The sequence below is a fragment of the Haematobia irritans genome, chromosome 3 (genome assembly GCF_050003625.1).
Source record: "Haematobia irritans isolate KBUSLIRL chromosome 3, ASM5000362v1, whole genome shotgun sequence".
Classification (NCBI taxonomy): Eukaryota; Metazoa; Arthropoda; class Insecta; order Diptera; family Muscidae; genus Haematobia; species Haematobia irritans.
Window position 1 is genome coordinate 193,805,728 of NC_134399.1, and position 24,307 is coordinate 193,830,034.

At 32.5% G+C, this 24,307-nt stretch overlaps 2 protein-coding genes and 1 long non-coding RNA gene across 4 annotated transcripts; 1 reads left to right on the top strand and 2 right to left on the bottom strand.

Annotated features, from left to right (window-relative positions):
* Positions 1–5,878: 5,878 nt before the first annotated feature.
* Positions 5,879–10,111, bottom strand: deltaCOP (coatomer subunit delta). Its single transcript, XM_075301069.1, has 7 exons — positions 9,955–10,111; positions 9,833–9,872; positions 9,121–9,757; positions 8,552–9,042; positions 8,363–8,474; positions 6,656–6,821; positions 5,879–6,584 (listed from the first exon to the last, which is right to left on the bottom strand). The coding sequence occupies exons 1-7, from the start codon at positions 9,955–9,957 to the stop codon at positions 6,456–6,458; spliced, it is 1,578 nt and encodes a 525-aa protein (XP_075157184.1). The 5' UTR covers positions 9,958–10,111; the 3' UTR covers positions 5,879–6,455.
* A 458-nt stretch (positions 10,112–10,569) lies between these two features.
* LOC142230429 (uncharacterized) lies at positions 10,570–12,658 on the bottom strand. 2 transcript variants are annotated; one of them, XR_012720684.1, is made up of 6 exons: positions 12,605–12,658; positions 12,319–12,485; positions 12,150–12,254; positions 11,574–12,084; positions 11,145–11,508; positions 10,570–11,080 (listed from the first exon to the last, which is right to left on the bottom strand). It is a non-coding gene; the product is annotated as an uncharacterized LOC142230429 (long non-coding RNA). The 2 variants fall into 2 exon arrangements; XR_012720683.1 differs by having other exon boundaries at positions 12,319–12,649.
* A 789-nt stretch (positions 12,659–13,447) lies between these two features.
* On the top strand, positions 13,448–22,803 carry mus101 (mutagen-sensitive 101). The gene is made up of 5 exons (XM_075301070.1): positions 13,448–14,218; positions 14,837–15,521; positions 16,297–17,021; positions 20,008–21,915; positions 21,972–22,803. The coding sequence occupies exons 1-5, from the start codon at positions 13,538–13,540 to the stop codon at positions 22,551–22,553; spliced, it is 4,581 nt and encodes a 1,526-aa protein (XP_075157185.1). The 5' UTR covers positions 13,448–13,537; the 3' UTR covers positions 22,554–22,803.
* Positions 22,804–24,307: the final 1,504 nt, after the last annotated feature.

The following is a 24,307-nucleotide window of genomic DNA, read 5'->3' on the forward strand; positions in this document are numbered from 1 at the left end:
CGTTGAACTAAATGGAAAATGATGATAAAGTCGATAGCAACAGTCACCACACGCCTTTATCGATTGTTTACATTTTCCTCTCGTGACCATAATACAGTTTATCAAGTGCTTCCCAACAAACACAAGGATGAGCATTTTTCATTTTCCATATCAATTTGATAGTGAATCCCATCTTCACCATTAAATCAAATGGCCTTGCAAATTGCTTGCTTTCAACTAATTTTCCAATAGGTTTGAAGCATTAAAATGAGATTTAGTTTGAAAAGTTGTTGCTAATATGTTGAGAAATTGTTGGTAATATGTTGAACTCTACTGTTGAGGTTAATGTCTGTTTTTTGTTGAGAACGCGATTTTCTCAACAATTTCTCAAATTGAATTCTAATCTAATTCTTTGAAAAAAATATTTGACAGCATATTGAATATAAGCATTTCTCCAATGCTTGTGTTTATTGGGTTCTTTACCATATCAAGGCCGACATACACCTCCAGCCGGAATTTCCGCTGCCGATATGAATATATTTGCTAACGAAAATTCCGTGAGGCATTATTATCAGTTGTTTACATTTTGGTCCCATAAGAAATACATTTCAAAAATGTGTTATTGGCACGCAAACGTGCATACTCGTGCCAAAAATAATCTACCAAAAATTTGAAGAAAATCTACCATCTCAAATGAAAAGAATTATGACAATAAAAACTAAAGAACACTGAGGGTGTTTTCTTTTCTGAAAAAAGTGCTTTACCTTCATTTTTACTGTTTAGAATGCGCATTTTTAAAATGTTGCCAGCAACCTAAAAAATGCTATCAGAATTCAAAGGAGAAAACAGGGCAATTTGCAGCACTCTCGTATGTCAGCAGTGCTAAAATTGCCCGCAATTTGCTTCTATGCGTGGCACTATTTTCACAACAGAATTCGAATCCTTTTCGCACTTTTGCCTGTTTTTTGGAAAAGAACCTAAAAAGTAAATTTTCAGGGCAATATGCAAAAAAGTGAGCATTTTTTACAAGAAAATAAATCACCATAAGATACATTTGTAAAGCAAAGTAAACCGAAAAAGAATAATTAGAAATTGAAAGCATGAGTATATGATTTTTTTTACAATATAAAATAAAAATCAATAAATAAATAAAATTGTATAATATTGTTACGTTTTTATTTTGAGGCGTATTTAATTACCCGATAATTAAAACACAGTTCTTTTCAGATAACGACAATATACAATTTATTTGTTTAACTGATTGGTTTCACTTATTTGCTCTACGATTTGTACTGTATAAACTTTAGCTTACGACTGACTTGACTGTTCTCTCCGCTAGGGGTTTAGGGGTTTACCGAGATATGACGATTTCGAATGTTCTCGCTAATTGGCTTACAACCTACTAGATTAATCTACTACCTGGTAGATGTCGCACGGGCGACATCTCACATATTTGTCGACTTATGTTCTCGGCTATCTAGAACTTTCTATGGGGCGTTATTGTACAGGTGATATGGCACACATACTTTTAGGCTTATTCTCATCTTGGCTAGTGCATTCTACCATCTGGTAGATGTCGTGTAGGCATAAGGGATTATGGTCATATTACCGATAATTATAACAGTAAAACAAAAGGCTTTACTTTTACAATGAACGATTGGAAAACTAAGAACACAAAATATGTTTAGGAAAGTACTAGAAAATAAAGAAATGACTCTAACAAGTTATGACGTAATTTTATCGTTACAATTTGAAATTTAAATTAACGGAAACTAATTTAAATAAACTTGAATCTAGAAATATCAAATTCGTAACAATATGCAAAGCTAAAATAATTAAATTAAGTACTGTATCACAAAGTATTCATGTTATTACACAGGTAAGAAATACATATAGCTATACAAAATATAAATTATGACCTCTCCTATTTTTTGAGTGTATAAATGTCCCTTGAATTGTAAATGTTTCGAATTTTAAATGCACCAACAAGGGAAAGTTACTACTACAATAAGGGATAACTTACTCACACAATGGGCTGTAATAGTATGACCTAAAACCAAAATAAAAACTTTTAAAGATATTGAGTTTATAGAATATTTCATCAAAATTTTATTCTCTAGAAAATTTTATTCCTACAGAAAATGTCAAAATTTTATTCCTATAGAAAATGTTGTCAAAATTTTATGTCTATAGAACATTTTGACAAAATTTTATTTCTACAGAAAATTTTGTGAAAATTTAATTTCTATAGAAAATTTTGTCAAAATTTTATTTCTGCAGAAAATTTTGCCAAAATTTTATTTCTACAGAAAATGATGTTAAAATTTTATTTCTACAGAAAATGATGTTAAAATTTTATTACTACAGAAAATTTTGTCAACATTTTATTTTATAGAAAAAATTGTCAATATTTTATTTCCAAAGAAAATTTTGTGAAAATTTTTTTCTATAGAAAATTTTGTGAAAATTTTATTTCTATAGAAAATTTTGTGAAAATTTTATTTCTATAGAAAATTTTGTGAAAATTTTACTTCTATAGAAAATTTTGTGAAAATTTTATTTCTATGGAAAATTTTGTCAAAATTTTATTTAATTTAAATTTTGTCAAAAATTTATTTAACTTAAATTTTGTTAAAAATGTATTTATTTTTTTTTTATTTTATTTTTTTTTTTTTATTTCTACAGAAAATGTTGTCAAAATTTTATTTCTACAGAGAATTTTGTTAAAATTTTATTTCTTATATTATGGATGTTATTATTATATTCAACCTGTATTTAGAGTTTTCCAATTGATGATAGAAACGAGTATGTTTATTTTTATACCCTCCACCATAGGATGGGGGTATATTAACTTTGTCATTCCGTTTGTAACACATCGAAATATGGCTCTAAGATCCCATAAAGTATATACATTCTGGGTCGTGGTGAAATTCTGAGTCGATCTGAGCATGTCCGTCCGTCTGTTGAAATCACGCTAACTTCCGAACGAAACAAGCTATCGACTTGAACTTTGGCACAAGTAGTTGTTATTGATGTAGGTCGGATGGTATTGCAAATGGACAATATCGGTCCACTTTTACGTATAGCCCTCATATAAACGGACCACCAAATTTGGCTTGCGAATCCTCTAAGAGAAGCAAATTTCATCCGATACGGGTGAAATTTGGTACATGGTGTCAGCATATGATCTCTAACAACCATACAAAAATTGGTCCACATCGATCCATAATTATATATAGCCCCCATATAAACCGGCTTGCGGAGCCTGTAAGAGAAGCAAATTTCATCCGATCCGGCTGAAATTTGGTACATGGTGTCAGCATATGATCTCTAACAACCATGAAAAAATTGGTCCAAATCGGTCCATAATTATATTTGATTTGACCTCCGGAGCCTCATGGATGAGCAAAATTCATCCGATTCGGTTGAAATTTGGTACGTGGTGTTAGTATATGGTCTCTAGCAACCATGCAGGAATTGGTCCATATAGGTCCATAATTATATGTAGCCCCCATTTAAACCGATCCTCAGATTTGACCCCCGGTGCCTTTTGGAGAAGCAAAATTCATCCGATCTGGTTGAAATTTGGTACGTGGTGGTAGTATATGATATTTAACAACCATGCCAAAAGTGGTCCATAATCATATATAGCCCCCATATAAACCGATCCCGAGATTTGATTTTGGAGCCTCTTGGAGGAGCAAATTTCATCCGAGTCAGTTGAAATTTGGTACATTGTGCTAGTACATGGCCGTTAACAACCATGCCTAACTAGGTCCATATCGGTGTATAGTTATATATAGCCCTCAGATAAATCGATCCCCAATCACACAAAAAATGGTCCATATCAAGTTCATAATTGTAAAGGGTGATTTGTTAAGAGCTTGATAACTTTTTTTTTTAAAAAAACGCATAAAATTTGCAAAATCTCATCGGTTCTTTATTTGAAACGTTAGATTGGTCCATGACATTTACTTTTTGAAGATAATTTCATTTAAATGTTGACCGCGGCTGCGTCTTAGGTGGTCCATTCGGAAAGTCCAATTTTGGGCAACTTTTTCGAGCATTTCGGCCGGAATAGCCCGAATTTCTTCGGAAATGTTGTCTTCCAAAGCTGGAATAGTTGCTGGCTTATTTCTGTAGACTTTAGACTTGACGTAGCCCCACAAAAAATAGTCTAAAGGCGTCAAATCGCATGATCTTGGTGGCCAACTTACCGGTCCATTTCTTGAGATGAATTGTTCTCCGAAGTTTTCCCTCAAAATGGCCATAGAATCGCGAGCTGTGTGGCATGTAGCGCCATCTTGTTGAAACCACATGTCAACCAAGTTCAGTTCTTCCATTTTTGGCAACAAAAAGTTTGTTAGCATCGAACGATAGCGATCGCCATTCACCGTAACGTTGCGTCCAACAGCATCTTTGAAAAAATACGGTCCAATGATTCCACCAGCGTACAAACCACACCAAACAGTGCATTTTTCGGGATGCATGGGCAGTTCTTGAACGGCTTCTGGTTGCTCTTCACTCCAAATGCGGCAATTTTGCTTATTTACGTAGCCATTCAACCAGAAATGAGCCTCATCGCTGAACAAAATTTGTCGATAAAAAAGCGGATTTTCTGCCAACTTTTCTAGGGCCCATTCACTGAAAATTCGACGTTGTGGCAGATCGTTCGGCTATTCATGATGAAATGTCAAAGCATACTGAGCATCTTTCTCTTTGACACCATGTCTGAAATCCCTCGTGATCTGTCAAATACTAATGCATGAAAATCCTAACCTCAAAAGAATCACCCTTTATATAGCCCCCATATTTCAATTCGGGCTCTCTACGTACCTTGCAAACGTCTATATCGATTCGTAATTATTTGTAGGCTTACCTATACATACCTTTTTTGTCTAATATATACCACGTATGGAATAACTCACAATTTAGAAAACGATGTTAAGAAGTTTTAAGATACCACAACCCAAGTAATTCGATTGTGGATGACAGTCTTTCGTAGAAGTTTCTACGCAATCCATGGTGGAGGGTACATAAGATTCGGCCTGGCCGAACTTACGGCCGTATATACTTATTTATTCAATATTTCGTCTTTTCATTGAAAAACTTCATCGGGAAAATTTTTAAAAAGAACAAAAATAATACACCAACTGTAGAGTAAATGGCTAACGACTCGGTATCTGTTGCATTAAAAAAATTTATATAAAAATTTTTCGGAATTTATTTCTATAGAAAATTTGGTCAAAAATTTATTTCTATATAAAATTTGTATAAATTGTATTTCTATAGCAAATGTAAATATCTGTTAGCTGGAGGGGGGGGGGGGGGTGGTTAGTATTTTGCATAACAAACAGTAAAAAGTAGAATTCTACCAACTGTGGCAACGGTAGATGCATACCGGGCTGTGGTGCAATGTTTAGCAAACCGGCCTTACATGAATTCACGACCGAGCAGCACAAAGTTTCTCATCTGTGGTTTATCCCATAGATTGTACATATATGATTCATCAGTGTCAAGCGCTGTTTGACACTTCTGAATATTAAGATTAAGCGAATAAAACAAGATCAATTTTCCAATCTTAAGGCCGGTATGTACCTCAACGAAATTTCCTGCACAAAAAATTTACGATCCCTCACAATATTTTGAACTAGCATTAACTTTAGAACGGGACTATCATTTGGACGGAAAGACATTGATGAGGAAAGGTACACAGAAACGAAATCGCCCTATGATTCGGTTGAGCCGGGCTTTATGAACAATTCTCACATTTTTTGGCTTATATTATTTTATTAATTGAATACATTTTTAATTTTTGTTAATGAAAATATAAGTGATATTTTCTTTTGTGTAGGCGTATTTACCACTTATCTTTTGCTAAACTAAAACACAATAGCCATTTGTTGATTTTACTTATCATTTATTTATGATTTCTTAGTGTATGTTTAACTAGTTTTTTTTTCAATTTTTATAAAATGTTTTTTTTTTTCTTGTGATCATTTTCAAGATTGTGGAATATGTTCATCAACTATACGAATTCCTATAGTGGAGTGGGGCGGGGCTTCACTTAACAATGATGTATGATAAACAAAGTATTTTATGTATATTTTATAAAATAATAGATAAAATTCATTCAAAAGCAATACGCAATAGCTGTAAAACGCAAACACACAAACTTATATAGAATCTATGTTTTTAACATACAAAGACTCGAAAACAGATAGAGGGGAGACAACTCCACATGGTATATAAAATATTAATGATTGGAGGATAATAGCATTTGGAATAGTATATAATAATTAAATTGCCTATCCACTCATCAATTCATTTCAAAAAATATATATATTCTTGATGAGGAAATACGATATCAGCTCTTATGAGAGTAAATGATGCATACATACATAGATATTAACTCTACAAAAAAATATTATGTATCGATTCAATCGAACGATAGGGAATTTCGGGGGAATAAACTTTTAAACAACTTCATATTTATCTGCATACAAAATATTCTCTGTTGAAAATTTCACTGGCGCATCTGTGTCAACTAAAACCACATCTTTGGCCTTTAGGGCTGCATAAGGGGTTTTTGAAACAAAAGTAACCTTTAAAAAAATACAAATACATTATAGTAGTAATAATAAATAAAATGAATGAATAATTTTGTTTCACTAACCTGTACTGGGAAGAAATCGCCAGGAATAGAAGAATTACAACTAAACTCCATTGATCCTGATTTGTTTGCAGCATCAATGACTGGAATATTCCATTGTAAAATATGTTTACGGGCATCATAATTATATGTTCCATCGTATTCGGCAACTTGTGGTTGTACATTCATTCTGAAAATAAGAATAAAAATATGTATGCATGTATATATGTTTGTTATTTGGACCGTATGTTTTCGTTTTTTAAATAGTATCTCGAAAATTATAGATGAATGAAAAAAGGCGTCGAACGACCAATGAATGATATTGTATTACACTAAAAATCTGTAATATATTGATTACCAAGGCAATATACTGTAGTTGTGCAATTTTTCCTTGGTTAGTCATGATGTTTTTTTTAAAGTTCGGTCCTAATAACTGAATAGTCTTAAACAAAGTATATAAGATTTCGTTTAACAGAGATTATAGAGTTCTACATAAATAATTCATCGGTGTCAAACGTTCCAAAGTTCCAGTACAGTTCCAAAGTTTAAGAATAAATGAACAAATTAGATCATGTTTACGTTCTCTATCCTTTTCAAACGTCCAAGTATGGAACATTGGGAGGATACCTTCCGGAACACTGAATATGTATACAGATGGATCTAAAATGGACGAAGGAGCTGGTAGCGGCATTTATTGCAGTGAACTAGGAATACGAGAGCCCTATAGGTTAGGTAGGAATCGCAGTATCTTTCAGGCAGAAATTTTTGCAATCACAAAAGCTGCTGAGTTTATGATGTTGACGTTGATGAGGCCTTTATTCAGAAGTGATATCAGCTTGGTCTTGGGCAATGCAAACTAAGGTCTACAGTAATCAGCAGTCGCAGAGAGCTTAGGGTTCTCATTGGGAAAATAAGATGCAGATGTGCTGGCTAAGAAAGAATAATCTCCTTGCGGATGTTTTTCCTACGCTGGAGGTTCCTATCAAACAAAGTTGATTTGGGACGAAAAGAACTCGCCTTCATCAGAGCATCTAGTTGTATGTCTTAAGCAATTCTAAGGAAGTCGGATAATTGGAAGTTCTTGAGCGACTTTAAAGGATACCACGCAGAAAAAAATGTTCACCAAAATATTTCCAATTAAAATTTTAATTAAATTTTCAAAAATATTCAATTAAAAATTTAATTGATTTAACAAATTTTTAATTAAAAACATCTATCACAAAAATTTATAGTATAAATTAATTTTTTAATTGATACTCTTATTTAAATTAAATTTAAAAAAAAATCTATCACAAAAATGTATAGTATCGAATAATTTTTTAATTAACTTCGGTGATTAAAGACATTTCAATTAAAAATTAATTGGATCATTTTATTTCGTGATTTAATCCAACAATTGCTTTTTGTGTGTACCTCACGAAGAAGAAGATCCTCTACAAACTAACCTGACCCTACCGGAAATTGAAAGTGTATAATACACCGGACGATTTATAAATAAATTAAAAAATTGATATATGCAGAATGGATACAGGATACGGAAAAGGTGGAGAAAACTTTAAGCCCTTAGAGACGAATACTACATATAGAAAATATGATATCTGTTATACATATTCATAAATATAAGACCCGAAGTGTCAACTGCAATGAGAATATGTTTAGTCGATTTGTTCCGCATAACCCTTCTTTGGTTACTCTACCATAGCATATTTTTGAATTTGAATAGTTACTTACGGTAAAGGTATAACGATAGAGACATCCTGTAATTCCAAATGTTGAGCTTCCAATTCATATTCAATATTAACATCACAACCACCTTCACCATTCTCAGAGGGCCAACAATTTACTAAACAAGAGCATAAAGTAAAAACCAACAATTAAACGTTTGTACTAAAAATACCCATTCGCCCAAAAGGAACTCACTTGTCAATGGTATAGCAGATTCATCTTGGGTAACAAAACGCCACTTCAATACACCAACATCTGTATTCAAGGGGAATGGTTTAGCTGGGTTCTTTAAACCAATAATCGATCGTGTTTTGAATAGCTCCTTGTCCACGTTTGGATGTGTTTGTAATTGAATACCATGTGAGTCATTATTTTCCAAAGCAACTTTAATGCGTCCCATGTTCTCATCGGAAATACGTAGTGTCAATAGACCAGATAATTCGAATTGTTGTAGACCACCATCACGCCCTATGCGTACCACAAGTTTGTCTTCCATTTTTAAGTGAATACTGTCCATTGGAACATCGGATATTATTTTAGCCTTGACGGCGGCAGTCGCTGCACTGCCAGTTGAAGCTGGAGTCAATTTGGCAATCTTTTCACCTTCACTGTTGAGTTGATCGACGAAACTGTCAACATCTTTTGTTTTGCCACCCAATTTCAAAGCATTGCGTGAAACTGGTTTTCTGTAAGGAAGCACCAAGATAAAATTATTTAGTGAAATCTAAACCCATTATTTTTTTTTTAATTTTGAACTATCTTACTGTGGTTTTGGTGCAATCGGTTTATCCATCTCAATTGATGGTCCTCCACTAATGCCACCCATACCTCCCATGCTTGTTGTATTTGCTCCGAAGCCATCTGCACTAAAACCTCCACTTGAGCGACTACCCATACTTCCCCCCATGGGACCACCTCGTTTGGCCGTCTCCATACGTTGTCTTTGAAGCTCTTTGGCTTTTTCACGCATTTTCTGTCTAGCCTCTCGTTCTTGGGTTTGTCGCACTGCTTGATATAGCTTCTCCTCATGTGAGTCCATCTCAACGAAGGTTTTAATTTGTGCTAAATTAACACTCTCTCTATAACCCAAGGCCACAATTTCGTCAAAAGCGAAAATTAAATTAAATGCATTTTCCAGAATTTCCTTTTCCTCCAGTGTATGACAATACTCGGGAATCACTTTCGAGAATAAACGTAAGGTTTCCAAGTCTTCTAAAATATTACTTGCCTTGGTGGTGATAAGCAACATATACAGCTTCTCCATTGGCTGATAAACATAACGCACAGAATCTGTTTCCACGTATGTATGCTGTTTGCCAGCAGTCATCAGTTTTGGAAATGCAGCCAGCAAACCCTCAATGCGAGCCTTGGTCATTTCGACGAACTGACGTGAAATAATCACTGTAGAATGGAAAATATTTTCAATTAATAGTATTCCCATTAAACTAAATTAACAACAACAACAAACCAACAAACCTTTTCCGTTTTTGGTACACACCGCTGCCGCTATAAGAACCTGTCACACAATTGAGGAGGATTGTAGCCCACATATAAGTTTGCTTTGTTTTCATGAAATACTTTGAATATTGGTGACTTACCATTTTGTGATGAGTTGAAGAAGGCTTTTGTTATATAGAATTAATTCTTTAATTTAGTTTTAATAGCCTTTTTTATCCAAAAATTCACAAAAATTCCTCTTTTCTGATAGCCTAGCTGACGTGTTCGATTATATTAATGAAAATAATATGTCAAAATAAACTTCATAGCCAGATAAACCAAACTAAGAGGCCTCAGTAATGTCATACGGTTGAGTATGGTCAGTGCTTCCCAAACTATGCTGAAAAGCTAGAGGTGTGCGCGTAACTGTCACAGATCACAATGTCCCTACCCAATAAACACAAACGTTTGAAAAATACTAAAATTCAATAATTTTTCAAACATTTTATCAAAGGATTAGGGTAATATTCAAGTTGAGAAATTGTTGAGAAAATCGCGTTCTCAACAAAAAACAGACATTACCCTCAACAGTAAAATTCAACACAATAGCAATAATTTCTCAGTTGTAATCCTCAAATTGAAATGCATCGCTACTCAATAATTTCTCAAACAGTTTTCAATGTGATAAAAATAAAAAATTAGCATTGTTGCGAATACTTTCAAACCACAATTTGTATGAAAGTCAATCCTAGTTCTAACTGAAAGTCAATACTAAATTTCTAGAGATTTTGTAAATTTTATTATTTTTTTCGTTAACAAATATAATAATCTTAAAAATAACATTAATAATATATAAAAATAATAATATAATACAAATCAAAATGTAATTATCTTATTAAACGTATTAATAAATAAAACTATGAATACAAGTTTAAATATCTTAAACATTTTTACATGTATAATTCCATTTCCTCCATAATGTTGGTGTCAAATAACTATTAATTAATATCCTGGCAATTTGAAATAATTACTATCGAGGAACTTGCTGGCTTGTGTGTTAGAATAGATTCCAGCAAGAGGAAATCACAAAATATCAAACTGATGACGGGATGTAAATTGATGTAATGCACATTTTCATCCAGAAGTTCTTGATATAGGAATTGTTGCACTTTGTTTTAATTGGTTGCACCTTGTAAGTTTTCTGAAAACTTTTCTTTGTTGTTCCCTTCATCGGTTTTTCATCGGCCAACATCTTCCAAGAATATACCATCCAATGATTTTAGTTTTCTGCAAAACAATCGAGTTTTGTGATTTCCATTATGTTTTCATTTCACTTTTTATTTTGACTTACCAATTTGTATTTCTTCCAACTGACCACGTACCTCGTGTTTTCCTCAAGAACGTTGGTTTTACAAAATTGTTGTTATTAAAATACTGGCAATTTTCAGGAACTTGATGACTAGATAATTGGAATAAATTTCCAGCAATTTCAATTCACAAAATAACAAATTAAACCGATGATGCGATGTAAATTAAACTATAGATGTGATGCGAATTATCATCCAGTAGTTGTTGATATGGAAAAGAATAAATACCAAGTTTTTTTGGTTGCACTTTGATTTATGGAAACTTTCTCTTCTCGATAAGCCACTATCATTTTTCATCGGCCAGTCTCTTAATGTGTCCAAGAATCAGCATCCAAATATTTTAGTTGTCTGCAAAGAGATTTGATTTTAGTGACTTCCTTAAAGTTTTCATTTCGTGTTTTAATTTTACTTACCAATTATTATAAGCAATTTCAATTGATTATTAAAAAATTTCCACATTTTTTTATTTCTTCCACGAACTTTGTTGTCCAAAGTAGTATTGAAAACCATGTGTTTTTTTCGTCAACAAATAACAAACAACAAAACTTTAAATATCTTAAACATTATTAGTAAACACTTTTGCATTGATAATTCGATTTCCTTCCTTTTGGTTCCTTCCTTTTATTAACATGCGAGCAATTTGAAATTAGGAACGTACTGGACCGCGTGTGAGAATTGATTTTCAGCAGAAGGAATTCACAAACTATCCATTTTAAACTGATAATAGCATATGAATTAAACTGACGATGTGATGCACATTTTCATCCAGAAGTTGTTGATTTCAACAATTTGTTGTTTTTAACAATTTTAATTGGTTGCACTTGTAATGTTTCTGGAAACTTTTTCTTGTCGATAAGCCACTCAATTTTCATTGGTCAGCTTCTTATTGTTTGCAAGAATGTAGCATCCAAAGATTTTAGTTTTCTGCAAAGAGATTTAAATTTAGTGACTTCTTTAAAGTGTTGATTTAATTTTTCGCATTGACGTACCAATTATTATAAACTATTTGAAGCAGTTCCAGTTAATTGTCCACCTTTTTTCATTGTTCAGCTTTCTAATGTTTTCAAGAACGTAGAATCCATAATTTTAGTTTTCTGCAAAGAGATATACATTTAGTGACTTCCTTAAAGTTTTATTTCGTTTTTTATTTTCACTTACCTTTTTTTATATACTATTTGGTTATTTGTCTAAAATTTTCCATTTTTTTTATTTCTTGCAATTGACCACGAACTTCGTTGCACAAATAAGTATTGAAAACCACATGGTTTTTTCGTTGCATTTTAGGGTAGTGTTTTGTCAAAGTTTTCTCATATCATCTTCAACACCTTTTCAAAGATTTCGTCAACATTTTGGCAAATTGGAAGTAATTCGCAAACAATTTGAAGATGTATTGCAGATGAGCTATTTCAAGTCAAGTTGAATTTATGTTGAAAATTATATTTACCCTCAAACTGAAAAGTTGTTCCATTTGAAAAACGCTCATTCTGTGTTTATTGGGTATCTCTCCAACAGTTTTTTCGTTTTCCAAGTGACGCTGATGTACCAGGCAGTGTTGTTATCCTTGATCGAGGTAGCTTATCTGGAAAGTTTTTGTTCCAATAATTTGTAACAACCTATTTACTCTTCGTTTTTAAAAAAATATAAAAATGGAAATTTTTGCTACATTTTCCAATCATACTTGACGATTGTTATAGCGTCACATATGAGTGACAGTGGTAATACTGTGGTTTCTTTTAGTTTCTCTTTCTTTAGACCATTTAGTCGACCTTAGTACCGCTTTTTAAAAAAGAAATGGTTTATTTACATTCCCAATCCTGGTTCTAACATCACATTTCGCACGAAAAAGTGTATACTCTATATAAAAAAGTTTTGCTTCGAATAAAGGTGAGTACTATGTTCAGTTTTTCCACCAAAACACAAATAAATATATGAGGACGATTTTTTTATCAAGTCTTGGAAAGATGTATGGTATTAATTGCGAAACATTTTACATTTCTAAATCAAGTAGCTGTTAAAACAAGCTTTATCGAACAAATATTTATAAAGCAGCGGAATTTCCGCACGGAAATAAATGCAGGCATATAATTTAGCACAAATAAATTATCTTCTTCGTGTTTAGGATCCTATTGATGGTGATAAATGATGATATTTTTTTGCAGAAGTTCCGTCCATTATGGAAGCTACGCTAACGCAATACGTTTCAAAATAGGTTATTCCAGGGACTGTTGCAAAAATACAACAATGTATTTACAGCCCCCTTGAATTGACAGTTAACATTTAATTTGGCGCAAACAGAAGTAATCTGTCAAAGAGAATATATTGAGAAACATTGGCAAATAAATTTAACTAACCAGACGAACATAACTAAATCAACTAAATGAGTTTAGACGAGACCATAAATGCATATTTTGTGTCAACAATCAATGCTGCCAGCAATGACAGCGATGAAAAAGCCATCAAAGATTTCAAGAAGTCATTAACATATTTACAAAATCACATACCCGAGGAGAATATACGCCAAATCAAAGCCAGCGAAGGTTTTCCATTGATAGCCTCTGGTAGGCTAACAAAGAAAGATGTCTTTATATTCGATCGGTTTGAAGGTGACTTTTTCCAGCAATTACAGCAAACCAAGTCATTGATCATAGGTCCACCATGTCTGATACAATGTTTGCTGAATGGCCAACAGATTCCTTTGGGTTCGAGTCCTGTGTTTACATGTGCTATGCGAGATCTGCAAATTTCTGCAACTGGCATAACACCTCAGGAAAAGGAAAAAGTCAAGGGCTTAATCCAATGGATGGGAGGACATTATTTTCAGAATTTCGGTAGATCAATAACACATTTAATTTCCAATACCATAAAATCAACGAAATATGAACACGCCACACTCAACGGCATACCGGTGATGCATGTGGATTGGGTGCAGCGTGTTTGGGAACGTAGTTGTGCCTCTAGGGTTTCGGCTACGGATGAAGAATTCGACAAATATAAATTGCCCATATTTTTTGGGACAAATATAACATGTACCGGCCTGGAAGCGGATAAGAAAAATGAGGTAAGTTTTACTTCCAAATAGATTTGCTTGAATTAAGGCTTTGTTTTTGCATAGCCTGTTGTGATTTTTAATACTGCTCGGTATATGGACTCTTTCGACTCTTCAATACACTGTAACAACAACAATGATGTTTTACTCTTTAGTGCAAGTTCGTAAGATTTTTCTGGTTCTGACCATTCCTTTTTTCCCCTTCGATAGGTTCTGCAGCTCTGTACTACAAGAGTTACAGTATACTCATGAATCATTTGCATGTTCTAAAAGCTGGAACCTCACGTTCCATATACCGAAGAGGATCCAAGTACTGATGTATTAGTCCTTTCCATGGAATTCTCATATCTCTTTCACACTTAAAATTTATCCATTAGTAATGCTGCAGAGAAGTATTGCGTAGTAAGCAAGGATTCCATTTCCATTAAACAATTTTCTTATTTTTGTCGGTGTTTGCCCTGTATGGAATAAACTTTTTAAAACCCTTCGACGAAGTCCTTCACTTTTTTTGAACGAAATTTATTCCCCTCTTTTTATAAAATTAATTAAATCGTAAAGGGCTGTTTACTTGATTATTGTGTACAAAGTTTGATAGTTCAAAATCGTAATTAAAAAATGTATTTTTTTCAGGTAATGAGACTGGTCAATGAAAATGGTGGCACCTATCACAGAGCATTTCGATCGCAATTGGTTGATATTGTAATCACCGAAAAGAACAAAACAAATTCGGATAAATATGCAGCAGCCGTACGTTATAAAAAAGACATTCTATTGCCCGAATGGATAATTGATAGTGTACAAAAGGGTTTTGCTTTGCCCACAAAAGCATACCAAGTAAAATCACTAAAAGTTTCAACACCCACAAAAAGTGATCAAAGTTTAGCAGATTTCACAGTAGCTGGTAATACGGATATATCGCGTATTAGTTCGGCGGGGAGTGTTGGTTCTATGACCACTGTAAACGACACCATATGTTCAAATGCAGGCGAATCGCCAACATTTGTAGCACCCGTAAATCCCGTATCAAAAGATCTGAAGAAAGATCTATTGAAAAAAGTTGGTTCGGGATCACATTATCGTTTGGTGTACGAAGAAATTTGCCCCAAACAAGCCAAAAAAGCGGGAAATTTTTTGGATGGTTGCTGCATTTACTTAAGTGGATTTCGATCAGAAGAAAAGGAGAAATTGAATCGAATATTAAATGTGGGCGGTGCAACACGTTATGATGTCGTCAATGAAAAAATTACCCATATAATTGTGGGGCAATTGGATGATAATGAATTCAAAGCTTGGAAAAAGGAGAACTTTTTAACAGGTTAGATATTTAGCTAAGCTAGGTGAGGTAAAAGCAAAAGCTAAAGTTTAAAAATAATGTATAAATAGTGTAAATAGATACCCAAAACTATGGGATTATTTTATCCACTTTTTGGAAAAATCAAAGGAAATCGACTTTTTGCGAAAAAAAAACAAATTAACGTCTTTTTTTAAATTTACAAAAAAAAAAAATACTTTTCGTAATCGTCAAAACTTTCTATTCGGCTTGATTTTCGAATATTACTAAAATTATCTTAAACTCTATCAAATTAAAAAAAAAATCAATTTAAAAATTTTTGGTATTAGAAAATCAACTTTCTATGGTAGTAACGAACAATCAAAAAGTAGAACTTTTCTATGATTAGGTATTCCATTTTTTGTATAAAAAAATGTAATTATTGGAATTATTGGAAAAAACCTCTAATTTTCTGAAATTTTAAAATGTGGACAATCATCTAAATCTAAATTAATTTAAATCATTAAATTTTGGGAAATGTAAATTTTTATTAAAATCCTACGATTGTTGAATATCAACGATAAATAAAATGTTAAGTAATTTTTATATCCTGCAATTTCGTTTTCTTCAAACATTGAATAGCTGTTTGTATGGTTAATGAAACGTCCATTTGTCGATTGCAAAAATTAGCAATAGTTGATTAAAATTTTTCGTTTTTTTTTATTTTTTTAACAAAACGTCAAAGGGGCTATAAGCCCTCGCATATATTCCTCGTCTTTTCTTAAAAACCTGTCATAACTATTTTTTATACTTTTTACAGCTGCTCACATTGTCCGCTTAGATTGGTTGCTGGAAAGTATAAAACTTAAGCAAACGGCTAGCGAAGCGGTGTATCGCGTTTCTCTACCCACATCTCGAGAGCCAGATGCCCCCTCTCCATCCTCAAAGAAAACTCTACGTTCTATGAATCATAGTTTCAAGCAACCCGAGAAACCCATAAAGAAAAAATTATTTTCCAAAGATCCTGAAATTGATGTTGTTGTTGATACAGAGCAAAATAAACCCGCAAATACGGCAGAACAACAAAGATTGGAAGCTGAAGAAAATGATCTTATATCTCAATATTCTCAAGAAAATGTTCCCCAAGTTGCAGTACCATTACCACAAAACATGACGATACCACATGATGAATCTATAGCTCATCCAATGGCTTCATCAACACAATGTACACCAAATGAACCGGCAAAACCAACTGCCACTGTCCAACCTCAAGCACAACCTTCAAATCTTACCGATGCTTCAGGTTTTACAATCGATTATGAAAATCTGGATTTCTTCAAAGGTATGTCACTGTACATCGACAAAGAACATTATCCCGATGAATTTTACACACAATTCTTGAGTGAATGTGAGGCTGCTCAGGGCAATATTGTTCCTGCCACTTTTCGTGATCCAGTGGATTATGCTATAGTATCATTTGAGACTACTTTGGATCCGAGTAAACTACCTATAAAGGCGCGGAATATTGTTACCGAATTGTATGTGGTAAGTTGGATAAAGAATTTTGGGAGGCAATAAACAAAAATTGTTGTCTTAAAATTAAAATGCTATGAGTATCAAAAAGTCGACATAATTGTCTTTTTGTCAAAAACGAGTAAAGTTGATTTGATAGAGATAATTTTTAAGATAAAAAAAATATTTAAGATAAATTGCTAATAAAAACTCAGTCTTATCGTTTGGAATTTTCAAGAGCTTCAAAGCAGAGTCAGGATGGCACACTTATTTCATAAAGAAAAAGGAATTAAATGCAGTCAAGTCTCATTCACCTTTTTTTAAATTGTATATTTTTAGGCGGTGCAAATGAATGCAAGTTAGGAAAATGGAAAGTACTTTAAAATATAGTATTGGATGAATAAACTGTTTTGTTCAGTAACCGAAATAAAAAAATTCCACAAAATGTAGAAATTATGGTCGTAGTAACACAACATAGAAGTGTTACAAAAGTAAAAAATTTACCAACTAGAAGTGTTATTTCGGTATTCACAGAAACATTTAATATTTTATGTTAGTTGGTCGGATGTTTTTTTTTTATTGCAAATAGGAAGTTACACCTTTAATAATGAAAATCAATAACAAAAATCTAAATAGCCAACATAATCACACACCTTTTCATGAAATTTTGCATAACCAATCGCAGAATGGCTGTCTTATGTCCTCAACAGACTTAGGATTTTTAACTTTGAAGTCTTAAAGGGAATCCAGTAGATAAAGAATTTCTAAAAAATTTTCTCTAGAAATTATTTTTTACAAAATTTTCTGTAGAAATTATTTTTCACAAAATTTTCTAAGAAACGAATTTTAAAAAAAAATTCTCGGTAAAAAATGTCTACAGATACATAATTTTTAAAAATTTGCTATAAATAAAAAATGTTTATCAAATTTTTATATAGATAGATTGGCAAAATTGTATGTAGAAAAGTTTGACAAAATTTCTATTGATAAAAAAAAGTCTGTGAAAATTGTCTATGGATAAACATTTTTTACAAAATTTTTATATAGATAAAAAATGTTTGGATAAAAAAAACTTACTAAATTTTGATACAATTTTCCATATATACAAATGTCTTTATTTTATAGATAAATAAAATTTTAACAAAATTTTCAATAGATTAAAAATGTTGACTTTTTTTAAATAAATTTTCACAAAATTGCCTATAAATGAAAATTTTCGTAAACATTTATTTCTTTAGATTTTTTTTACATTTTTAATTTGTAGAAACTATTGAGAAAACGATTTTATAAAAAACAAAATTATCAAAATTTTTATCTATTGAAAATAATTGAATTTGGAAATTAATTTTTTACTGAAATAAATTTTTAAAAAATATTTTATTGGTCTATAAATTTAGTTTTGAAGTGTTTGCTAGAGATGTTCCAAAGTATCCATAATTCGAAAAAATGCCATCACAAAACTAATTTCGAAACCGGCAAAATTAAAATCTAAATTAACAAAAAAAATCGTATATACTTTTCTATGAATTTTTTTCGAATTTGTAAAGTACGCGCTAACAGCTAACGAATGGGGATAGTTCCGTTTTTTCCGCACGGTTCTCGTATAGTATTCATTTTGTTTTTGTTAAAATAGACTTTAATTTTACCGAGAACTAAATTAGTTCTGGGATGACAATTTATCGAATTATGGATACTTAGGAACATCTCTAACGGATACTACCAAATCCCATTTAAAAACTCTTAGCGTTTTCCAAGAATTGTTTAAAATTGTTAAATTTAATTTGAAACATTAAATTGGAATTTAAAATGGCATTGAAGGTGGTGGTTTGTGTCTCAGATAATTTCTCTGCTGCAATTTTAAATTTGAATTTATCTTCACACATATTATAAAATTGAGAAAAAAAATTAAAACACTTATACATAAACCATTTTGAAAAAATGTTCTATAGAAAACAATTGTAACAAAATTTTCTATACATAAAAAAATTTGACATTTTCACGGATAAAAAATGTTGAAAATTTTTTAAAGATAGAGTTTTGGCAAAAAAATCCATAGAAAAATTGACAAAATTTTCTATAGATAAGCAGCTTTTTAATGAGAGTCGAATGAAAACAAATTAACAATGTAGATAAAAAACTTTGACAAATTTTCTATAAATAAAATGTTTTAAAAAATTTTCCATAGATAAAAATTTTGACAAAATTCTCTATAGATAAAAATATTTACGAAATTGTTTAGAGATAGAAAAAATGTTGACAAAATTTTTTATACATAAAAAATTATGACATTTTCACAGATAAATAATTTTGAAATTTTTATAGATAAAGAATTTTGTCAAAAATTTCCATAGAATGAAATTGACAAAATTTTATATAGATAAATAGCTTTTTAATGAGTGTCGAATAAAAACAAATTAACAATGTATGTTAGATAAAAAACTTTGACAATTTTTTTTTTAAATAAAAATTTTTACAAAATTTTCTATAGATAAATATGTTGACAACATTTTCTATAGATAAAATTTTTTACTACATTGTTTAGAGATAAAAAAATGTTGAAAATTTTTTTTATACATGTTGTATTTTTTATACATGTTATAAATGTAGACATTTTCACAGATAAAAAAAATTGAAATTTTTTATAGATAAAGAATTTTGACAAAAAAATTTATAGCTAAGTTTGGCTATATTTTCTATAGATGAATAGTTTTATAATGAATGAAAAGAAATTAATAATAAATTAATGTTTTTTCAAGATGGAGGTCTTCTGAATATTTTGTTTATCTGACAAATTTTCTATAAATAAAAATTTTGACCAAATTTTCTATATAAATAAAAACTTTACTACAATTTTGGCAGAATTTTCTATAGATATAAAATATTGACAATATTTTTTATAGATTAACCTTTCAAATATTTTATACAAAAAATCGATTTGTCACAAAATCATTTTCAACTTTTGAATACCTCGTAGTTTAATTTGTTTTGAATTATCAACTTGCTTAACTTTACACTATAGGAAAGCTGTATGAAAGCCAACAAACTGGTCCCCATTGAGTACTATCACAAACATATTCCTCATACGGCCGATAACAAGCCCTTGCAAGGAATGACAATTGTGATTTCCGTATATGCTTTGTTGGAAAGAGACTTCGTGGAATCCATAGCACTACTACTCGGGGCAAAAGTAAATAAAACTTTTGTAAAGAAAGAAAGACCACTTCTTGTATGTCCTTCTCCCGAAGGGTCAAAATATGAAGGAGCATTGAAATGGCGTTATCCAGTAGTGACATCTGAATGGCTTCTAAAATGTGCTGATGAGGGGGGAAAAGTACCATATGCAGCATATTTGGTAGGAGATAGCCCAAATGATTTTCCTCCATCGCCAACATTACGGGAACGTAATACAAGTACAACAAGAAAAGCAATGGAAAAGATGGCCCTATCAAAACCCCCAGAAAATGCTATAGAGAATAATGTAGATAATGATATGCCTTTGGATTCTGGCGATGCTATAACACCAATGCGTAACAAAACAAATACATCGAGAAAAACGTCAGGACAATCGGAAAGAGATGTAACCCTGAGTACACCAGTTCAAGCTCCTTCCCCAATGGATGTTGATGGTATGGAGAATAATGAAGGTCACAGTGTCACACTGACAGATGCTGCCGATAATCAACAGGCTGATACATTTACGCCATTGCGTAATAAACGAGTTTCCGAATTGGCTGGACCCGGTAGAGTTACTCGTCTATCCAGTGGATCTGGTTCAGACTCACCCCATACCCCCAATAATAATTATGCAAAAGCTTCGTATAATTTTGATTTTATGGAGAATATTCTGTCAGAAATTGAAAATGAAGAGGAGCGGGAATGTCTAAGGGAGGTTATTATCGAAATGAAAAACAATCAAACACCCGAACTGGAAAGGATACGTCGTCAAGCTTGTACTCCTATAAATCGTAAGATACCTACACCAAAAGGTATACCAGACTTCTGTACAACACCTGAATTTGAAAAACGTATGGCCGATGAATTTGAGAGGCGTTGGCGCTTGCCAACAAAGAAAATGAAACCAGATACACCAATTGATGAGATTCGTCGGAGAGTAATGAGAGCCACATGCAAGGCTATGGGTATAGCACTGAGTGACGACGAAGAAGAGAAGGCAACGACATCTTCCAATAGAAAATCCATGGGAAAGAGGAATATCGATACAACACCCTTAAACAATAAAAGTCACAGAAGTTCCCCAACAGTGGCGACCATAGCACCACGTACAATATTTAGTCCGAATACTACTACTACAGCAAAAGACACCAGCAGTTCATTCAATGTACCCACCATTACGAATGAAATAAGAAAATCAGATTCCTTTATACCCAATACACAAAGCCCAGGTACATCTACAAATCGTCACAGTATGTCACAGGCTTCTCCAAGTGGTTTGGGTCAAAGGGCTTCTTTGGGTGGTAAATCTACAATAAATTTCGATAAAATCAGTTTTGAAGAGACAAATTTGGAAGAAAACGGAGGTGCTGCGACTCTAAATACAAATGCTACCAAGCCATCACTGCCGTCGGGAGCTTCGCCGGAAATTAAACAAATTTCCGATTATTTGCGTAATTGTGATTCAAGGCGTAATAGTTTGAAGCGTACCCGGCTTAGTAGTGATCAGCAGCAGTCGTCAGTGGTCCAAACTATGGAAACAGAAGCCCATTATGTTCAACCTTTCGAATCGGAACAGATGCATACAGAGGATATGGTGGGCTGGCGTGATCCCACAGAGTTTCATGCACAACGTAATGCTAGAAAAGTTGCTCCATCTATGCAATATCCAGGTATTCCTCGGTTCAGTATATCTTGTCCCGATGAAGAGATCAGGGATGAAATTATTTCCAAAATATTACAATTGGGAGGAGAGGTAAGAGCACAACTTTTCCAATGTAATGTTCAAGTTAAAAAAATCACTCCTTATAGGTTTGTGAAAATTTGGTTAATTTTGATCCCGAGTGCACACATTTCATTTGTGAAAAACCAAATCGCGGTGAGAAAATGCTGGGCTGTATTTCCTCCGGAAAATGGGTATTGAGTCTAAAGTATATTGAAGAATGTTTTGCAAAAGACGTTTTCATCGATGAAGAACTCTACGAATGGGGAAATTGCAAAGCACTTAATTTACCACAACTGACGGCCGATGAGCAGGTAATTGCTGCAGCTGCTCACCGCTGGCGTAAAGATCTATCCGGTACTATCTCAGGAGCATTTACGGGAATTAAAGCTATTCTCCGTATAACCAATCGCAATGTAGATGCCCTTAAGAATGTCATAAAAGCTGGCAAAGGTGAAATAGTCGAAGCAACATCGCCCTATAGTTCATGTGCCCAAATAGCAGCTACAGCAACCCATTGTTTTGCCGATGTTAAAAAATGTCCCCTAGATGTTGACGATTATGAATTTCTTAAAAACCATGATATTTTTGTTTTATCCCAAATGTATATTAATGCATTCCTAATGAATGGTGCCGATGTGGATAGGGCCAAATATGAAATCCGTATGTAATAAACTAGGTGGACGGATAACACACTTTCTTTTTCTTTGTTTCTATCACTTTGATTAAAATTTAATAGTCGTTTTTTATTATTATTTGATTTCCTTTCCTATGAAAAAATTATTTATTTTATTTTCTATGAAGTTGTGGAATATTTATAACCAAGTAAATTTGTTGTATTTTTTTTCTTCTCGTTTAATGGTAATAATGATAATAACAATTAAGTTTAATATTTCTCTATATAAATAGTTCTAACAGAAATATTGTTCATTGTGTTTTTTTTTCCAAAACAATTTTAAAAAATAGTTTGAGAATAATATATGCAGGAATTTATCAAAAACTACTGACAAGATAAATATGTTAGTGCTGTTCTTGGGAAAAAGGTTGGGTCAATTGTAGACACAGTTTCCCTCGTGGTATCACTAATAATGTGGAGAATCAATCTACAGAGGATATGCAGTATGGATATACTGCAGAAAAAATCATTTCCATTGGATCTGTCTGATCTACGTTTGCCTGCTTCCCATGAGAAATGCATTGGTATGTTTGCTCCCGAAAATTCGGTGAGGCGTTGTTATCATTTTGCTCTCATCAGAAAACCTAAGCTCTCATGGGTCATATTAGATATAAACAAGTATATACGGCCGTAAGTTCGGCCAGGCCGAATCTTATGTACCCATGTACACCATGGATTGCGTAGAAACTTCTACGAAAGACTGTCATCCACAATCGAATTAATTCGGTTGTGGTATCTTAAAACTTCTTAACATCATTTTCTAAATTGTGAGTTAGTCCATACGTGGTATATATTAGACAAAAAAGGTATGTATAGATAAGTCTACAAATAATTACGAATCGATACGGACTTTTGCACGGTACATAGAGAGTAAGAATTGAAATATTGGGAGGCTATATATAATTAGGGACTGATATGAACCAATTCCTGCATGATTGTTGATACCATATACAAAAATCACGTACGAAATTTCAACCGAATCGGATGAATTTTGGTCTTCCAAGAGGCTCCGGAGGTCAAATCTGGTGATCGGTTTATATGGGGGCTATACATACTTATAGACCGATGTAGACCAATTTTTGCATGGTCATTATAGACCATATACTAACACCATGTACCAAATTTCAGCCGAATCGGATGAAATTTGCTTCTCTTAGAGGCTTCGCAAGCCAAATCGGGGGATCGGTTTATATGGGGGCTATATATAATTATGGACCGATGTGGACCAATTTTTGCATGGTTGTTAGAGACCATATACTAACACTATGTACCAAATTTCAGCCGGATCGGATCGAAGCAGTCAATGGAAACATGAGGTATGTTTAGACAAACCTGATCTATTTGACCCATATATACATAAGTGGTGAATATGCATCGGCAGAATAATATTTTGACTAAACAGAAAAAAATGTTTTCCTGATTCAATCATATCGGCAGAATAATATTTTGACTTAACAGAAAAAAATGTTTTCCTTATTCAAACATGAAATTAATTGATCCAATTAATTTAATTGAAAGTGCCTAAATCAAGAAAATGATAGTATAATCACAGATTTAATTAGAAATAAAATAAATATATTTGACACACTTCGACATATTCTATTAATTTTGTAACTTTAATTGATTTTGGTCGCAAAACTCAATTTTTTAATTGAGACAATCAATTATTTATTTATTCATAATTACCTTGTAGGAAATTGAGGTGACTTTAAGTTAATAAATTGTTAGTCATAACCGAGTCACATGTGA